This window comes from Simochromis diagramma, unplaced genomic scaffold (assembly GCF_900408965.1).
Source record: "Simochromis diagramma unplaced genomic scaffold, fSimDia1.1 OVJJ01000079.1, whole genome shotgun sequence".
NCBI lineage: Eukaryota > Metazoa > Chordata > Actinopteri > Cichliformes > Cichlidae > Simochromis > Simochromis diagramma.
Window position 1 is genome coordinate 2,733,808 of NW_024387075.1, and position 20,602 is coordinate 2,754,409.

The following is a 20,602-nucleotide window of genomic DNA, read 5'->3' on the forward strand; positions in this document are numbered from 1 at the left end:
GAGCAGCGGTCCCCAACCTTTTTGCGCCACGGACCGGTTTATGCCCGACAATATTTTCACGGACCGGCCTTTAAGGTGTCGCGGATAAATACAACAAAATAAAACTAGTACCGGTACCGAAAAAAGAAGATTTATTCATAACACACGTGAAAAGACCCAGGAAAACCAAGTTAACGATAAAAACGATAACAAAATAACGCTGAAAACCGATAAAAACCCTGAAAACCATACATTTCACACCTGAGCCTCAACTCTCGCGGCCCGGTACCAAACGAGTCACGGACCGGTACCGGTCCAAGGCCCGGGGGTTGGGGACCGCTGGTGTAGAGAGCCCTTTCACCCTCACCCTAAAAGCCAAGATGTGTTTGAAGTGCAAAAATTCAGCTTTAACAAAAGTACTGTATTAACTACAGTCATCTTTTTTTATCTAGAGTCTACCATTTTCAGAGGATATTGTTCAATTATGTCCAAATATTAATGAATCTGACTGTATACAATGCACTTTCATTTCACAATGCCTCTGTCAGTGCGCTCCAGGGTGGCTGTGGCTACAATGTGGCTTGCCATCACCAGTGTGTGAATGTGTGTGTGAATGGGTGGATGACTGGATATGTAAAGCGCTTTGGGGTCCTTAGGGACTAGTAAAGCGCTATATAAATACAGGCCATTTACCATTTACCATTTTACTAGCAAGTGAAATACATATATTATATAATTACATAGTTTATGACAAGATAGTGTAGCAGCTTTTACCCTGTCATAGCTTTTTGACAATAATTTTTGGATTATCCTGCAGTGTAATCAAACAGATGGCATGACAAGCCATTTTCAAACGACAATATGGAAAGAAAGGCAACACAGATGTAGCTGACACATTGTGACGACATCCTTCCTGACAACTACTAACTAAACAAACTGATTTAGCTCTGTATATAATGAAGTACATCCCAAAGACATCAAATGAAACACAGTTGATGATTCATCAAGACACAAGCGAGACACACAACATCTACATCACATTCCTAAAAAAATGGAGAAAAAAAAGCAACCAATCCATAAAAATCTGTTATTCAGTGTGCCAATGTCACCTACAGTATGTGATATTCAATGTCCTGTCAAAGTCCATGCTTAACTGCCTCCCTCATCCTATTATTGAATTGAGTCACACCTGTTTGGTGGTGGCAGATGGTACAGCAAAACAATGCATCTCATTTCAATGCAGTGCAATACTGTGTAACTGAGCAACTGTCTTGCATTCCAAGTGGCAGCAATCCATTTTTAGACACGCAGAGTATTTGCAAACAAATACAAGAATATTGCAAAGGAGACAAATGGGCTTATTTGACTTCTCAGGTTTATTTTGTGCCAGAGAGATATTCTGTGAAAGTTTAACAATTGTTTTCTTGTGTAGCAACGCTTTGGACTATGTCCCTGATTTATAGCATTATGAGATGTAATGCTATTTCGATTTCGATTTAATATAGTGAACTTAATCTAGGATGTTACTTGTTAGGGGAGTCAGAAGAATTCCCCAAGGCAAAAAAATGTAACTGCAAAAAGAAATCCTTGTTAGGGCACAAAGTACATTTTTAATCCTAGTATTGTTTTCTTTGAAAAAGAAGAAATGCAGGAAAACAGTAGCAAGGTTTTCAGCCATCACCATCAGGTCGGTCTAATGACATTGTAAGACATAATGGTTATATAGTTATGATCCTTCTTAGATCACTAATTGCGAAATTTTCATATTGTGTTGCAGTACCAAATGTACAATAGACTCTTTTCCTTCTGTCAGTTTTTATCCCTCTTGCACAGCACTTGCCATACATGGTGTAGTAAACAGTTTGATTAGTAGTAATTTGCATTCCAGTCTCAGTGGATCAATCTGCATTTAGGTGCTCCGTATTTCTGTCACTTCTCCACCTTCATCACGCGTTTTCTTGTTCGATTTGTGGCAACTGAGAACCCAAGTGTCATTTCTCCTTATGTTCAGATGTTTTTGAAAGAAAAAGTATTTACAGTCTTGTACCTGTTGTGTTTGGTACAACGCCGCAGTAGTTATGAAAAAGAAAAACAAGGAAACACTTTAGGTGAGCTATATTGCACAATCCTTATCTATAGGGTGATAGTGGCTCAAAGTGTTGGCAGCTCGTCTTGTAACCGGAAGGTTGCCGGTTCAAGCCCCGGCTCGTACAGTCTCTGTCTCTGGCAAGACACTTCACCTACCGCCTACTGGTGATGGCCAGAGGGGCCGATGGTGCGATATGGCAGCTGTGGCTGCAACTGTAGCTTCCTCCACCAGTGTATGAATGTGAGAGTGAATGAATTGTGGAATTGTAAATTGTGTATAAATGCAATCCATTATTATTATTATTATTGACTTAGCCTCCTCTGGCAGACTGATGTGGCCTCGTCATGCACAGAGTGACAGAGCAATATTTTTTAAAAATTGCAAAAGTGTGCCCTTTAAACTTAATACAATGTATCTATATTTCAGATTATGTTTAAACACATCAATAACTTCATTGAAAAAAAAAAGTTGGTTCATTTTCTTTTTTCGCTGTGGCGCCAGTGTCCCCCAGCCTCACCTCTGTCAGTGTGCCCCAGGGTGGCTGTGGCTACAATGTAGCTTGCCATCACCAGTGTGTGAATGTGTGTGTGAATGGGTGGATGACTGGATATGTAAAGCGCTTTGGGGTCCTTAGGGACTAGTAAAGCGCTATATAAATACAGCCCATTTACCATTTACCATTTACCATTCTTTTCTGTGTTCCTATAGGTCAAAAATATAACTTCATACCATTTTAGCACATGTTGACATTCTTAAGCAACAGAGCATATTTCAGAAGTATCACAGCATGAGTAATGTTTGTGTCTGACATTCCTGAATTCTTTAAAAATGTGCAAGTGGAAGCACGCCAGCTGGAATATAAAAATCACAAAGGGTGATAAGGAAATGATAAAAATCAAGTAAGGCAGCTATGCAGTCATTCAAATAAACAGCTACTGTTTATGATTCAAAGTGAGGAAAACATTAGCAAAAAATATGTTTTAGGCTTCCAAAGAATTCCTTCTGCTTTCACCTAGTTTGCTAATAATGATGTTATTCAATCAGTGGTATGTGTTTAGTGGTGTGTTTTAAAGTATTATATAGCTACTGATTTTTCTGTTGGATGTATCTGTAGGCAAAAGTAAATAAATAAATAAATAAAAATCTCACAATCTCCATGCAATGTAAATATATTGTCTTATAGTTGTTTATTATTAAGTACAGAGTCAGGGTGAATCAGAATAAATTCAGAAAGGAAACATGATTTCAGATTTTTTTTCTGTCCGTCAGCCATATTGTTGGCTACATTGGCTTTAAAGCAGAACTATGAATGTCTGCTTGTAGGGTGACATTCATAGTTTTGCTACTGACAAAGCTCTTGAAAGTTTTTCCAAAAATCGACTGTCAACTAAAACTACTGGATGTTCTTAAGAGAGTTCTTGGTGGTGAAAAATAAGATATACACAGTAAAAAATCCCAATCTTGACATCAAAGTGGGTGGAAAGAAATCACAAGAGTGCATTAAGTGAGGAATCATGTCTGCAGATGAACAGATGAAAGGAAGCATGATTGATTCTCATCCACTGGATCAGATATATGATTCTTTCAAAAGTGCTTTGAATCAAAGTTTGAAAAAAAACTAAAATATTTATCTATCTGTCTATGAATACAATATGATAATTACGAAGAACCATTTTTATGCATGCTGTAAGTCTGTCAAAGCACCTCCAAAATGATTGGTTTGATGGCCAATTCTTGCATGCAGACAACCTGTTTCCACAAAAGCTCAGAGATCCATGCTAGCCACTGTACTATAGACAAAATGCCAGCTTACTGGCTCTTCTTGAAATGGTTTTTGCATAGTTCAGAGTTGGGCATTGGGTCATTGTCTTGTTGTAACGGGAAATTGGTTGCAATCAAGTGGTGCTGACAGGGTATGACATGGCATTGCAAAATAGAGTGGTAGCTTTTCTTGTTCAAGATCCCATTATCCCATCTCTTTGCTGGTAATCAATCTTGCAATTTATCACCAGCAGAGAAACATATTTCTCCACCATTCTTGACAGATGTCAAGCACACCTCCAGCATTTTTTCATTTCCTACTCTCAATCTTCTATTTGACCCAAACACCTTAAGCTTAGTCCATAACACTTTACCTCCTGCCCACTCTCTATGTTTTCCCCATCCTAATCTTCTCCTTTTATTAGCCATTCTCAGATATGGCATTTTCTATCCTAAGAGACTGAACATGACTGGCTGAGGACGTGTGTTTGATTTTGCAGCTAGAAGTCATCTGACAAAATTAATACACATAAGTCAAAATGATCACACAAAGAGAAAATTAGAGACAAGAGAATGTTTTTCTTCTTTTTTTTTCCACACAATACACAGATTTAGACTAAATAACAGCATGCAAATATAATACAGTTCTGTTTAGTGTTTACTGCCACTAAACAGAATAGAACAGAACAATGCCTGTGGATGGAGAGCAAGAACAAAGCAGTATGCCCAGTTGTTTATCAAAAAAAGTTGCTAGATTTAACACTTAAAAAAAGTTGTCAAAGGATTCCTCAAGTCTAGGAACAAAGTCACTGAGTTGTCAAAAACTATGTGAACTGAAGCATGCTAATCACTCCCGTGAGTCAGGGGAACGTAAGATACCAAGCTGAGGTGCTTTTCATGTCCACATTAAAAAAAACCAAAAAAAAAAACCCTCTTTATCCCAAATTTAAAAACACTATGGAAACAAATACTTTGATATTCGTGTCTAAAATTGGCCAAACCCACTTTAAACAAGCATTAAATTATATGGTGATGGAACAAAAGAGTTTATTCTGATATTAGCATAGAACCCGAGCGTATATCATGGGTTCAGTTGAGTTGTGATTTGTATAACTGTGTCACTGTTACACAGTAAGTTGTACAATTGATTAATTCTTAATGTACTCTGCAGAGTTTTGACCTCCAGTTTTTCAGTGTAGCTGTGTTTCATGTGAGTAGCCCCTCTGTTTTGCAAATAAAGACGATAAAGCCCGAGTACAAGTAAGCAGGCTTTGCAATCCAAATCTCGGAGACGATTCAGCCCTAATCTGCATATCAACAGTGGGAGTGACAGCTGTTAATCAATCAATCAAACAATCCAGGATAAAAAGATACCAAAAAATCTACAAACATTTGGGATTTTTTGGTAAAGGTTCCCTGTACCTATATGCAGGTTTAAACTGCAGGATACACTTTGAAGTTATTTTGTTCACAAAAAAAGCATAAATATATGCCGTGTGTGTGTGTGTGTGTGTGTGTGTGTGTGTGTGTGTGTGTGTGTGTGTGTGTGTGTGTGTGTGTGTGTTTGAATTTCCTGGTGCAACTTTACAAAAAAGCTACCCAAATGCACTTTTTAGTGATTATGTAGCTGTGGATATGACAACCAGCAATTACACTATGGTGAATTATTATGTTTGGAGAGGACGGGCTGATGCAGGCCAGTAGCTATCAGTTTTTCAAAGGCAACTGATGCAACTGTGGTAGCATATAAATAGGACAGATGCTAGACAGCATAAGGACTAGGACAAGTAGAGAGAAGCACTTTGAATATAGGAGCATAGCAGCAGTCATCATATGAAATGACTTGCCGTGTTTTACTGTTTAAATTTTCTTTGTATTTCATATAGATCTAGGGGGTATTTTCTGCTAAGATTACAAACCACCATATGCCTACTATTGAACACCATTGTGTCAGTCTTGCCTCATTATTATTCTTTATCTTCTGAACCTAACAGGAAAAGAGCCAAGTGCAGAGTGGAAAATTCAACACAAAGCCCACACACGACAATGACGAGGCAGAGGGAGGCAGCAGCAAAAAGACAAAGCCCCATAAATACAACTGAGAGGACGGCATATCAACGGGAGCACAGATCTACTGCATTGCCTGAAGGATCTTTCTAAGAGCACATACTCGCACACTTCTACAAAACGCATGCACACACACACACACACACACACAGACACACACTCACTTTTTCGACACACATGCACACATGCGCATATCAGCATCGTTAGCAAGAGCTGAGACACTGGAATTGTCAACAAATTTCAAACTGTCATCTAAAAAAACCTCCATAGTAAAATGGCATGCGTTTAGAAATTTTTTTCAAAGGTAGCAATGGCACTGGTAACTTGTTTCATGATTGTTCATTTGTTGTTTACTTATCTGAGTTTTGTTTCGAGTGAGGACACTGCTTTCTAAATGTGTGATCTTTCTAGAAAATCCCTTTGCACTGGTGAGGTCTGACACTGTATCCTGTGATAAGTATATCAATTGACAAATAAAAAAGTACTCCTACCACTACTATTACTACTACTACTACTACCCAACTTAGAATATTGTTTGTCACTCATTGTAGCAAGGTTAATTTACTCCTCCACATTTTGAAATATAGAGGCTCAAGTTGGCTGGCCAACTGTTCAACATTTAATATTTCAGCACTCTTTCTGCCTTTAACACTCCAGAGGCAAAGAGCCAAAGACTCACAATGGGTCGTCTCCCTGAGAATGTGCCATGCACTGAGTAGTAACTCCTAGCTACATGTATCTGTGTTATCTGACCTTTCTGTGTCCTTTCAATAAACTGTAATTTTCAGTAAATGTGTGAAGAATAAATGGTTATTTGTGGGAAAGAAATTAGTGAGTATGTTTGTGATTAACGGCAGAAAACATTTCGTATTGCAAAGAAAGTTCCGGTTTCACGCCCTGTGAATATGAACTGCTCGAGGTCGTGGGAGACATCGGTTGATATATTTAATTGGTTATCGAAACAGTGTATGTACCTTTTGGATTATAAACATCTAATAATAAATATGAACATATTTATATCAAAAAAGCGCACTTGAGGTTTTCTTCAAAGAAATCCTACAGCTTTATTACTCATAGCCAAAAAAGGTTGTTTTTTTTTAAAGTAACTTTGCCACGGACAGTTATGTCTCAAGCACAAATGTTGCTGGGTAAAAATGGATTCAAATTCAATAAAGCTGTGCTTATGTTAAGCCTTAGTGATTTCACTTTCAATATAAAGCAGAAAATAGGGGAGGGGAAACAAGAAAATGAAAACAACTGAAAGTTCTCATGAGGTTCATGAAAACAGCCAGAGTTACACAAAGAAGCTTGTAAACAAAGAGGAATAGTAGAATTAAGACATGCAATATATATTTTATAAAAGCCACCTCCAACATCCCACTGTCTCATCAGTCATGGTATGCAGTGTCATTTTACAGTATCGGCTATGGTATATCGCTGTCAGCATTTCAAAAGCTTCCACATGTTAAGCATCACTCTCAAATGCTCATACTATATTGTTAACTATAAAAGCACATCTGTGGCTCCTTTAAGAGCTTTGGAAGCTCACAACTGTGTTAAGCAGCTTTATGGTCACAGCATCCCCTTCATGTGATACTTGGCTATCATCACCGAATACAACAGTGACCGTGCTGGAAAATGTTAGCCGACAGGTGGAGAATGCTATTTTAAGACGCACAATCCATCTTTTCTGTAAGTTTGACAACTTTTCCCAGGTCGACTGTGTGTCTTGCTGAGAAAAGAAGAAAAGAAAAGGACCACTGCCAGGATTTGGAGACCCAGGGTGCATCCTGCTAATGGTGACATTACACCTCGGAGCCAACTGTTTCCAGAACGTTGGAAAGAAGAACTATGGTAAAGTTTTCCTATCAGACAGACAAGCCTGATGTTTGATCAAAGTGGCATTGGAGTGTCTCTATGTCATATTCTTTTTACTGCCTCCTATTCACTGCTGATAATGATGTATTTTTCAAGGACAGAGAGTCAGATTTCATTCGTAGCTGACCTAGACAGGGAACCTATTCTTACATCCAGCCAAAGAGAACTGTTCAATGTGAATACAAAGTATTGACTGCTGTAAAGTTAATACAAATTTACTTTACTGGGTAGAGATGTAAGAGATTATGAAATAAAGGTAATGGAATCCCACACAGTGTTAGCATTAAGCTTTGTCCTTGAGTTCGCTACATTCTTTCTAGTTAACAAAGCTTTATACAATTAAAAAACACATCGCTGTAAGACAAGTCTGTTAAAATATAACTCTTTACAATCTTTGATTTTCTAGGCTATAGATGCCAACCTAGAAATTCTTTTTAAAAGCACCAGTGTTGGTGTTAACAAATGAACCTCTGAGACCATAATGCAGGTTGCAGGTCCAGCCTGTCTGTGGAACTTGTTTTTCCTCCGTTTGTTGAAAATGTGCAGATACCATTTGCCTGCTGGCTTTTGTTTACACGTCCCCAATCATTGGAACAAATGACGCTGCAGCAGGCCTATTGTTGAACCTGCAATAACAGTGGTCACTCCATATTTTGCTGTTTAAAAAAATACACCATTTTCAAAATAAGCTGCCAGCATATTTAAACTACATGGACTATTGATTTGGGTCTATGGGGACCCCTAGAGTAATTCATTTGACCCAATATAAAACAGCTTAAATAAACACACAGTCAAGCAGCCCTGAGACATCATTTCTCCAGTGTGTCCAGGGTAATACCCCTGGACTTCTTCCCAGTAGGTCTGAAACACCTCTCCAAGGAGGTGCTTGTGAGGCATCCTGGTGAGACACCTGGACCACCTCAAATGGATCCTTTTGATCTTGGAGGTATCCTTCCCAAAATACCAGTGTTCTCACCCTGTTTTTAACCCTTTAAGACCTACCATAGAACCAAGTCCGCCAGAGCTTATATTATATTTTTACCTGCTGTGGAGCCATTTTTGGGAGCATTTCAAGTTGCTATACATCAATACAACCATTATAGCCCAGATTTTAATAATATGTATTCATTAAGTGCATAGTAATTACATAAATTGCAAAAAAGTGCAATAAACTACAAAAAAATTGAAAATCATTTTTGCTTTTTTAACATATATTTGTAGTTAGAGAAATTTAAGAGGCTTATCCCTCAAAACTGTAAATACAAAAAAGTTGCACAAAATAGTTTCCCACCACAGGAAATTTATTTTGAGTGTCTTCATAGTTTTATTTTTGAAATACACCAATTTTTATACACTGCAGGAAAAACGAAAATAAATATTATACTGCAAATTTGCAAAAAAGCAGCATATGCATCAAAATAAACTATTTCCAGCAGTGCAATATGAGTCCTAAGCATCCCAGAAACGACACAGAAAGTCATAAAGTCAAAGATAACTTTTAAAAAGACGAGTATAGGCTCATGAGGCCCTGATAGTAAAAAAAGACTACATTTCCGCGAAAATGACGTCACTTCCGGTTTCGGGCAGGTAATGGCGGAAATGCAAAAGTTCGCGCTGACATCTATTCCAACGTAGGAAGTGTTATGAACAGCTGATCGGATCGGCACAGCGTGTTTCTGGAATATTATGTTTTTGTTCCTGCAAGCGCTTTTTATGCAGTTTTTGCAAAGCTTTATGTGGAAGGAAACCGTGACCTAGGACAAGCTGATGGCATAAGATGTAAGTACAACTCCTCCGGTTTCATATGCAAAAAAAATTTTTGCGCTAGCTTACGTGGTTGCAGTGCTACTGGGATTTAAAAATAGTTACGCAAAACAGAGCGTGCCCGCTCCGATCGGCTGTAAAGGGTTAAGGCTTAGTCTAGTCACCACTGAGAGGAAGCTTATTGCAGCTGCTTCTATCTGCAGTGTCATTCTTTCTGTCACTACTCAGAGCTTGTGACTATAAGTGACAGTAGGAACAAAGATCGACCTGTAAGACTGACAGGTTCACATTCACACTCAGCTGATGCTGTGTTAATCCATCTGTCAATCTTCTATTCGACTCTTCACTCACTTGTGAACAATATTCCAGAATACTTGAACTCCTCCACTTGGGGTACGAGTTAATTCCCGATCTGGAGTGGGCACTTCGTTTTCTGAGACCCAGAGCCTCAGACTCAGAGGTGCTGACTCTCATCCCAACCATTTTACAGCTGGCTGCTAATTGATCCATTGCTGTAGGACAGGGAACCTAGAAATTCTGCCCATAAATATTATAAACAGACTCACTGACAAAGGGGAACATGGTGGAGATCAGCACACACTAGGAATGAATCTGACTTATTGCTGACAGTTCAAACTAAGTTCTCACTATACTGTGGTTCTACAAGGATTGGAAATAATGTGTAATGTTTCTTCTTTAAAAAATAGGACCTAACTATTGGGCAAACACTGAGTAAATAAATAGTTCCATATTCACCAGGTTTTTTTCAGGTCCTCTTGTTCCCATGTTCTCTTATAAGTTGCTTATAAAAGATGGGTGTAGCTGCTGTAATGTGAACCCTGTTTTCTCAACATTAGCATTTTCTACACTATTATACTGTTTTTTGGGTGCAGAATATTTTGGCAACTGATTGGAGGATACATACTAGCATGGCAAGTACACTTTTTATTCTATATTTTTTGGATAGTGCATCCAAAGTCTGTATGGGTGCATTACACAAATGCCAATACACTTCTTCCGTGTCAGCAAATAATCACAGATTATTGATCACTGGACCTAAGAGCTGGGAAACTTGGAAACTAGGAGCTATGAGAAAACTAGGAGTAGCGAGGAAACCAAGGAGTACAGGGAAAACACACGGCAATATGGACAATGCGACAATGAGCAGAAAGAGGCTGTATCCCAATTCAGGGTCTGCAGCCTTAAAGGCCGCATTTTAAGGCCGATTACGAAGGCTGTCCCAATTCGAAGGCTGCTCGAAATGCGGGCCTGAATTTCAAGGACGTGGCGGTGTAGACTTCGTGGCCCAACATAGCTGCAGTATTTACTTATGTGTGCTACAAAATATTATTAATAATAACAATGAAAATCTGTATCTCATTTTACAACTGTATAGTGACAATAAAGGCATTCTATTCTATTCTATTCTATTCTATATCCCAGAATGCATAGCGCGGCGGTGGGTGTGGAGAATTTTGCCGAAAAAAAACGGCGGATGAGGGGTGCCCAAAGAGTACACTTTAAGTAAGTACTGAATATTATGTCACTTATTTATGTGCAAATGTTTAATAACGAAGAACATTAAAACATTACTGTTGGCCACATGTCGGCAAAGTTATGTGACATTAGTGACGTTTGTACTAACTTGGTTTTAAAGCCTTTACTTTAAAATATACGCCGTTCAATAGCTGAGCTTAATCTTACAGAGAATGATCAAAGCTCATGTAGAAACAAACAAACAAATGAACAAAAGATTTTCTCCTTCATTTCTGTCAAACAAAGCTGTATTAAACGTTTCCAGCTGTTAGTATCATGGTTGCTAGGCAACCTGGGCAGCGCAACGGAGGCTAGACCGTCCCATTTCACAAGCCTCGCACTTCCGGCCTTAGCGGTCTTTAAGTACGCGGCCCTTGAGGATCGTTGAGGCTGCGTACTTTAAGGCTGCAGACCCTGAATTGGGATACAGCCAGAGACTGAGGACTCGAGGATGGGAAACAGGAGGGAACACAGCTGAAACTAATCAAACAGGGAGGAAGCAAAACTGAACACACTGAACACAGGATGAGAGACTGTCAAAATAAAACAGGAAAGACAAAAAGATGCAGACTAAGACACAAGGGCTTGACACTGGGACCTGGGGAGAAACAGATGTGGAAACATAGCCGACTGGGGAAGAAAGACACAGACACAGGGGTTAAACACACATGAAGACAAGACTGACTAAATGTGGAATGTGGACACAGAGGAAGCAAGGAAACAGAACCATGAATAACACTAAATCTAAGAATATTAATAAAACAAGAAAACACATAAACATTGGGTCACCCACCCAGGACCATGACAGATACAGTGTGTGACAATGAATAAAAATCTGACTTGTTTGTTCACAAGAAAACTTTCAGTTGGACCTTCAAGGGCATTTTCAGTTGAACATTCAATCCTGTACAAACAAAATAAAAGGGTTTTGTTATGGCTCTAAACTCTCTCTTTTTAAATCAATAACTTCTCTTTGCAGCAGACGTGGTAAAATGTTCACTCCTCACAAAGCTGAGAGCAGCATTGCTTTCAAAAATTTCAAACACAGCATCATGTTATGCTGCATAATCACATTCCTGCAATGGTAGCTGCAGTATTTACTTATGTGTGCTACAAAATATTATTAATAATAACAATGAAAATCTGTATTAGGGAAAGTGTCAAACAACAAATGTATCTGCTCTTTCACAAAAATGTTCATTTCTCTCTTGGTTGTTTATTTTTATATTTCATTTCAAATAAATAAATCTTCATAAGATTTTCCCAATCCCCCACCTTTTCTTTTGGTTCTGTATGTGCCAGCTTCATAATCATAATTGTGCAGATGCATGATAGTACAAGGAGCTTGCATTCAAGCAGTGAACATTTTAACTAAATAGCAATGACAATACAAAGAAACAAGGCAAACACTGAACCATCCAAGTTCCTCACTCAAAATGCTCTTTAACAGCTTCCATAGGTGATGAATTCATTGACACTTTGGGAACTAAAGTGACAGATGTGTGACCAAACAAGAAAAAAAAAGCATGTAACCAAAACTGGAGCACATAATTCACTTAATTTTTTCAGATAGTGACTTTATAGGTGATTTGCTACCTAACCAAATACCCAGGGTGGACAAAACATAACAGGTTAAATAGATAGGTTTTCTTGTGCAATATGTTTCTGATACAACGGTACTAAACCAATTTCCTTACCAACTGGACTTCCCAGAGGCATTACTTGATGACTCCTTTTTTCAAATGCATGGCAGTAATAGTGAGCAGAAGTTCTAATAAAAAAGAAGAAACTCTGCAAACATGGTTGAAAAAGTCATGAAGAACCGCCTGATCAAAACTGGTCACATCCTGACACACAAACTGAACTGAAACAGACATTTGTCAGCAGTACTTCAAAATGTAGTGGAGGTCCAGTGATACAAAAGAAGGGAATGTCAATCAGATTACTGAAATGAAGAAATTAAACCCACATGTCTTTGTCTGTCTTTTGTTTTGTTGACATCTGAGTAACTGACAGCTAATCTGGTTACTGAAAGGTTGTGAACACTCACACACCACCCAGTATTAGCAAAGCCTCTTTTTTGTTGTTCTTTTTACTAAATAAATAAAACTTTTATGCTGTTTATCTTTTCTCTACTTGTAAATTCTGCTTCACTTGTTGCACGGTGCCCTTAACATGTGGGACTGTTGCAAACATTCCCACTCCTTTGATGTAACCATTAAAAAGCTGTGATGCGAGCAGTTCACTGTGTAGGCAGGAAGCTCACAGGGATGGAAAATCTGCCTCAGAGTGTGAGGTCTTTTTACCTTTTTATCCTTCACTAGCTTGAGAATATTTTTTATTTATTTCCATTTATTCATGTGATGAATTACAAACAGATATTCCTGCTTTTTGGGGTATATATTCCCTCTACGTTATGCATTGTAGATGACTACTATATCACAGAATCACTATTAATAGTTATACTGCATTATGGTCCACACATTATTCTTCTGTTATTCCCAGCAAATAAATGTTATATTGAATCTGTTAAATAATATCTAAGGGTGTGGATAACCTGTCTACCCTACTGAAGTCAAAGGAGTTAAGAGATGGCATTCTCATACAATTATAAATGGCTAACCAGGACCACGGATATGTTTTAAGACAGCAAAGGTCAGTTGTATTATGACAGTGAATAGCTCACATCTTAAGCTCAGAAACCTAATTAAACACTCCTTCTAATTATGCAGCCTGGAACCACATCTTAAAATTCTGCTGTTGGGGGTGATACCGCATTGAGACACATGCGAATGACAGCAAAAGCTTTATAGAGCGTGCACAAGTGTGTCAAGATTGCCCACTTCATCTCCTCTTTTCTCCACAGCTCTTAAAGCTCAGCTTGCTAATGTTCTGAGAGAGTAAATGATTTTAATGAGGTGCAGGGTAGTGATGGAAGAGCTGCTTTGCACACCCATCAATTCTAAGCATGGTGGAAAGCAACCCTGAGTCACAAAACTGATCCAGATCATTTATAAGCAGTTATTTTAAACCTGTTTTGAGTACCAGAATAAGCATCGAGTCCAAATGGGTAGATGTCTGTCACAGATTAGTTTTGACTTTTAATATTCTGCTATGAAACACCCATAAATACCAGGACTCCTACTTGGCAAACACCACCCACTTGGCAGCTAATTAGACTACAGCAGCAGGAAACTACTTCCAAATACAAATGTCTTGTACCTCCTTGTACCCCCAGGTGTTTAAAATGTGTTAATTTCCTCAATTTTACTCAATTTATCACCAGCTAACCAATTAGGAAATCCAATTACTGGCATATGAATTCTATGCAAACAGTGTCAGTGAATTAGAATATTGTGAGCATTGCTCATGAACAAAGTTTTACATAAAGCTTAACCATGAATTTAACAACCATTATTTTGTACAATATTTCATTGCTATGTAAACCTAAAAGCCTTTTTCTCCTCAGAATGTATGTTATAGTAGTTTAATGACAAAGATTCATCAGGGCTATACTATTGTAAGATCCAGCTTTTTGTTTATCCGTATTTCCATGTATGAGAAAAACGCTGATGCTTAGAAGGTGTTTTTTTTTTTTAAATTTATCTTCTTCCATTTCAGTCCATCTCTATTTTTCCAATATCAGCAGCTCCCAGGCTCTTGGACCTACTTTCTGGCTGAGTGTGAAACATTTCTTAAGACCAGTCTTTAACATTCAGGGGAGTGTAAAAACACACGCACACACACACACGCACGTACATATAAAACTGTTAAGGTCAGTTCTGTGATAGAAAGTAAGGCACACTGAAGTATTTATTTAACCATTTAATAAGTCCATAATTTCTGGTGTCTCAGATGCAGTTCCTGTTGTTTCTGCAGTTGCTTTCTGTCACTCATTATGTATTGTGGATACTGAGGTGTGGCAGGGTGTGGCTTGGGCACGGCAGCAGGGGAGGATGAGACACACCGGAGCTCAATCAGCTCATCACACCTGCCCCATTCAAAAGAGTGTGCAGGGACCTGGGGGCTGTTGTTGTTGTGTGTGGCTGTACCTGGAAAACTGCAGCCGACTGCTGTGAGAGAAGCAACCGGGAATAAATTGTGTTAAACGAGCGAACTATGAGGTTGGGTCCATGATTCCCGTTAGAGAGATCTACTGACTTACAGCCAGAATGAGATCAGTGAAGAATATATGGAATATCAAATGAAAATAGAATTACCAAGGTGTGTCATTTGTTTTTAATTACTAAAGCTTAAATTAGATAATTAATTATTCTCTAGTCAAATGCACTATAAAATAAAAATGTTTTTAACAACCCAAATGTGAACAATATTACTTCATTTGATTTAATTATTTATATTCACAATAAAAGTAGTCTCATGGTGCTATTGAAAACGAAAGAACCTACAATAGACAAAAGAAGTCCCATCTGTTGCTGGGTTGGGTGAGGCGGAAAGAGATGACAGAAATAAGGAACACAGAGAGGCTACCAGGAACAGACAGGTTAAAAAAGACAAATGGCATTAGAGAGGGAATGGTAAGTTAACAACATGCAATCGGATTGGGAGTGAAAGAGCAGAGTTGGAGATCCACCAGCAGCCTGACCGTAAAACGAGAGAGGATTTCGTCCCCTGATCCATAGCTGAGCTTTATCAAAAAGCTTTAAACTTAATATTTAGAGTAGAGAGGGTTTTTTCCCCCCAACATCATCCAATCCAAACTAGGGGCTAGAACCACAGCAAAGCCTGAGGGGCTGAGCTGTCAGTTTCTTTGTCTGTAAGGAGAAAGATTTGAAATTCAATTCTGGATTTAACAGTGAACCAACGAATAGAAGATAATATGGGAAAATATAATCTCTCTGTCTAGTCCATGTTAGGAAATATTTTGCTTCTTGTTCAGAAGAAAAAGGCTGGATATTTGTTCAATTAGGACATAATTAGAGATGGGTACCGGTATCCGGTGCCATGATGGCACCGGTTCTGACATAAACGGTAGTAACCAGACCGAAAAGCAGCGCACATTTCGGTGCTTTATTTCGGTGCTTTTTTCCTGAGCTGTGATACACTTCTAGCCAATCATTTTACGTTTCCGAGGATAGTAGGCGGGTCCAGGTACGTACGTTCTTTTAGAGCAGAGCTACAGATTAAAAATGCCCAAGGCGAAGCGGTCAAAAGTCTGGCTGTACTTCACAGCAAAATATGCAAACAAGTCTGCAACAAGTGCTTTAAGCTGATACTGTGATACTGTCAAAGGAGGTAACACCTCGAATCCGATGAAACACCTGGCGACGCATAGCGGGTTTTTTTTAAAGCTGAGAAATGCGCCGTATTTGATAGCTTGCTGCGAGACCTCACACCGAGCACATCTACTACGGGTGGGTTGCCTGTTATCGGACCCGGATTTAGCAACATCCCCCAAAAACCCGAAGAGTAGAGTCCTGGCCCCTAGCCCTGCCAGTGTAGCAGAAATGATGACGGATGATGATGGCAGCAGCCGCCGTTCTTCTCTGCGTGAGTAGCTTAATGTTGTTCGTGTGTAATTTACGTTGAGTAGGCTAACCACGTTATTACATTAATGCATGTAAGGTGAACTAGCAAACACCATCGTAGTTACATGTGGCTGTCTTCTTGTTTGATGGCAGATACTCCCTTCACTCTGGCCAAAAAGGCTAAAATGACCAAAGAAAAAGAGGGAAACAGCTAAACATAAGAGGTTTTGGACAAAGTTTGTGTTTTTTTCCATTGTTTAAGCACTGCTTCCAGCCAAGAGTGATACCATATATGCCCCATAGCTGCAGAAAAGGCTAACATTGTTATCTTTTTACAAAAAAACAGCTGAACATGAGAGGTTTTTGGACCAATTTTGTGTTCTCCATTCTTTAAGCACCGGTTTGAGTACCGATTTAGCACCGGTATCGGATAAAACCTAAGCGATACCCATCCCTAGACATAATGTTCAAGAATGTCCCTTTAGGTTTGTCACAGCAGTACTTAAGGCCAAGGTACATCCATCCAAATGAAGTACCTGGTAAGACAGAGATTTACCTGAGATTAAGGAATGCATTCATACCAAAAAGTTGCTTCCAGCACAGAACTCTGTGGAACTCAACTTTTGTGTCTGAGAAAGTTTTCCCATTTAGATGGCCTAATTGTAGTTTATCAGATAAAGACTATTTTGTCTTTGCTGCAAAATGTGATCCGCTCTTTGGTGCATTAGCAGAAAAATCCTCGACAATGATGATGGCATGGGATGGCAGCTCTGACCATGTCTGCTTTAATAAAACTGGAAAGTTGAGCCAGTGCAGACTCAGCAGCACTTTCAGATTAGCATCTATGAAAATTTCTAAAAGGTAATAAGTTTAACCAGGAGTTTTGCCAATAATCCACTTTTTCATTCATATTTCAATTCTCCCCGTAGATATTGACAGTTAATCATGCCATATGTTGATCAAGCCTTTTAACTGAGCTTATTTTTTGTTATCAATAATAGACTTTGTGAAAAATCAGGATGTCATCACAGGACAACCACTGCCAACATATGCTTATGTGGGCATTAAACAGCATATAAAGTATTTATATAAAGTCTAAAACAGCAATGATATTAATCAGTTTAACCCTGATGGGAACATTTTTTGCTGAATACTGCAATTATTTTAGTTTTGATACTTTATGAACAATTTTCCAGTAAAAGTAATATGTGAGGTAATATGAGGTATTTTTGTTTGATTGTTTCTTTTCCTAAAGAAATGGTTTGAAATTTCCCATCCACCATTGTCATTTTTAGTTAATAATAAATTATTGTTGGTAATACACTAGTTATTTATTTAACTGTAGTAGTAATAATATTTTACAATTATTTAAACAGGAAGGGGTGCAGAAGGCAAAGATGTCCATGTAAAGTGCAGACCTTAGTTATTTCATCTGAACTGAGCACTACATCGTGTACGTTATGTGAGAATTCAGATAAAATTTACAATACAGTTTCTGTAAGGCAAAATAAATCATTATGTTGATTAATTATCAAGTTATTAGATCAATTATGACAAATATAAAATGTATACACATCCAAACAAACAAATGTTATTCATTTTATTACCATGAGAAGCACAAATTTGCAGGAGGGTGCAAGTAATGTACTAACAAATAATACAATGTAAGCATGGGTTTCATACATGGGATTCTCCGAAAACAGTGCAGCACTTCAGATAAAAGAAGGCTGAAGAAGAATCAGTAAGTGGTGTGAACTTTAATTTTTTAATCTTTAATTGCTAACTGCTTACGGACCTGATAAAACTGTATTGGGCTATTTCAGTCTGTGCAACTGGCAGTGAATTAACCAAACAAAGTATTTAGTAGGGCACCTTTATACTCAAAGTTAGATTCAGTCACTATGCAGAAGAGAGCTACAGTGGGGCAAAAAAGTATTTAGTCAGCCACCGATTGTGCAAGTTCCCCCACCTAAAATGATGACAGAGGTCAGTAATTTGCACCAGAGGTACACTTCAACTGTGAGAGACAGAATGTGAAAAAAAAATCCATGAATTCACATGGTACGATTTGTAAAGAATTTATTCGTAAATCAGGGTGGAAAATAAGTATTTGGTCAATAACAAAAATATAACTCAATACTTTGTAACATAACCTTTGTTGGCAATAACAGAGGTCAAACGTTTACTATAGGTCTTTACCAGGTTTGCACACACAGTAGCTGGTATTTTGGCCCATTCCTCCATGCAGATCTTCTCGAGAGCAGTGATGTTTTGGGGCTGTCGCCGAGCAACACAGACTTTCAACTCCCGCCACAGATTTTCTATGGGGTTGAGGTCTGGAGACTGGCTAGGCCACTCCAGGACTTTCAAATGCTTCTTACGGAGCCACTCCTTTGTTGCCCGGGCGGTGTGTTTTGGATCATTGTCATGTTGGAAGACCCAGCCTCGTTTCATCTTCAAAGTTCTCACTGATGGAAGGAGGTTTTGGCTCAAAATCTCACGATACATGGCCCCATTCATTCTGTCCTTAACACGGATCAGTCGTCCTGTCCCCTTGGCAGAAAACAGCCCCATAGCATGATGTTTCCACCCCCATGCTTCACAGTAGGTATGGTGTTCTTGGGATGCAACTCAGTATTCTTCTTCCTCCAAACACGACGAGTTGAGTTTATACCAAAAAGTTCTACTTTGGTTTCATCTGACCACATGACATTCTCCCAATCCTCTGCTGTATCATCCATGTGCTCTCTGGCAAACTTCAGACGGGCCTGGACATGCACTGGCTTCAGCAGCGGAACACGTCTGGCACTGCGGGATTTGATTCCCTGCCGTTGTAGTGTGTTACTGATGGTGACCTTTGTTACTTTGGTCCCAGCTCTCTGCAGGTCATTCACCAGGTCCCCCCGTGTGGTTCTGGGATCTTTGCTCACCGTTCTCATGATCATTTTGACCCCACGGGATGAGATCTTGCGTGGAGCCCCAGATCGTGGGAGATTATCAGTGGTCTTGTATGTCTTCCATTTTCTGATGATTGCTCCCACAGTTGATTTTTCCACACCAAGCTGCTTGCCTATTGTAGATTCACTCTTCCCAGTCTGGTGCAGGTCTACAATACTTTTCCTGGTGTCCTTCGAAAGCTCTTTGGTCTTGGCCATGGCGGAGTTTGGAGTCTGACTGTTTGAGGCTGTGGACAGGTGTCTTTTATACAGATGATGAGTTCAAACAGGTGCCATTCATACAGGTAACGAGGACAGAAATGCTACAGAAGATTGACTTCTGTGAGCCAGAGATTCCATTTTGATGACCAAATACTTATTTCCACCCTGATTTACGAATAAATTCTTTAATCCAATGTGAACATGGATTTTTTTTTACATCTGTCTCTCACAGTGAAGTTACCTCTGGTGCAATTACTGCCTCTGTCATATTTTAGTGGGGGACTTGCACATCGTGGCTACTAATACTTTTTTGCCCCACTGTAAGAGATCAGCTAGCAGCAGAATACTGCTGTGCATTGCAAATAAAAAATTTAAATAAAAATAAAACAGGCAAACAAACATGCAATGCTCTATATATGAACTCTCTAGCTAGCACATGTAAGCAGGCACTGCCTGTCTTGGTGCCCTACACTGGGTTGAGAAAAAAATCAACAAGTCTCTCAAATATATTCAGCCTAATTTCTTTTAATTCACTATAATTTATACTCCCTCTGTTTTATTAGCACTTGCAATAATCATTCTATGGTCAAAAACACAGTATAAGCACATAAGACTCAACAATTCTACATTAACTTTTCAAATCCCTAATTTTACACTAAATTATTATTATATTAATATTATATTATATTGTATTAATATTATTAAATAGAATTGATGTGGCCCAATTATAAAGTATAATGCAATGAAAAGGACAAAGAGTGCAAAACTAAATAACAGTAACTAATTTCAAAAATTAATCTGACTGAAAAAAATGGACACATTGACACAGGTTTCAAGGAGAAGATCAACAGCCCAATGCCCCTTTGATTCCAAATGCTTTA

The 20,602-nt window shown here is 38.7% G+C and overlaps 1 protein-coding gene and 1 long non-coding RNA gene across 3 annotated transcripts in view; one reads left to right on the forward strand and one right to left on the reverse strand.

Moving 5' to 3' along the window:
- The window catches only part of luzp2 (leucine zipper protein 2), a 149,087-nt gene extending 142,367 nt beyond the window's left edge, over positions 1-6,720 (forward strand). For both annotated transcript variants that reach the window (XM_040045620.1, XM_040045619.1), the window contains one exon: positions 5,824-6,720. In XM_040045620.1, the coding sequence (XP_039901554.1) occupies positions 5,824-5,931 (108 nt within the window). In that variant the 3' untranslated portion in view covers positions 5,932-6,720. The remainder of the gene's footprint in view (positions 1-5,823) is intronic.
- Positions 549-20,030, reverse strand: LOC120742345. Its single transcript, XR_005697848.1, has 3 exons — positions 19,923-20,030; positions 12,147-12,150; positions 549-559 (listed from the first exon to the last, which is right to left on the reverse strand). It is a non-coding gene; the product is annotated as an uncharacterized LOC120742345 (long non-coding RNA).
- Between the last annotated feature and the right edge of the window lie 572 nt (positions 20,031-20,602).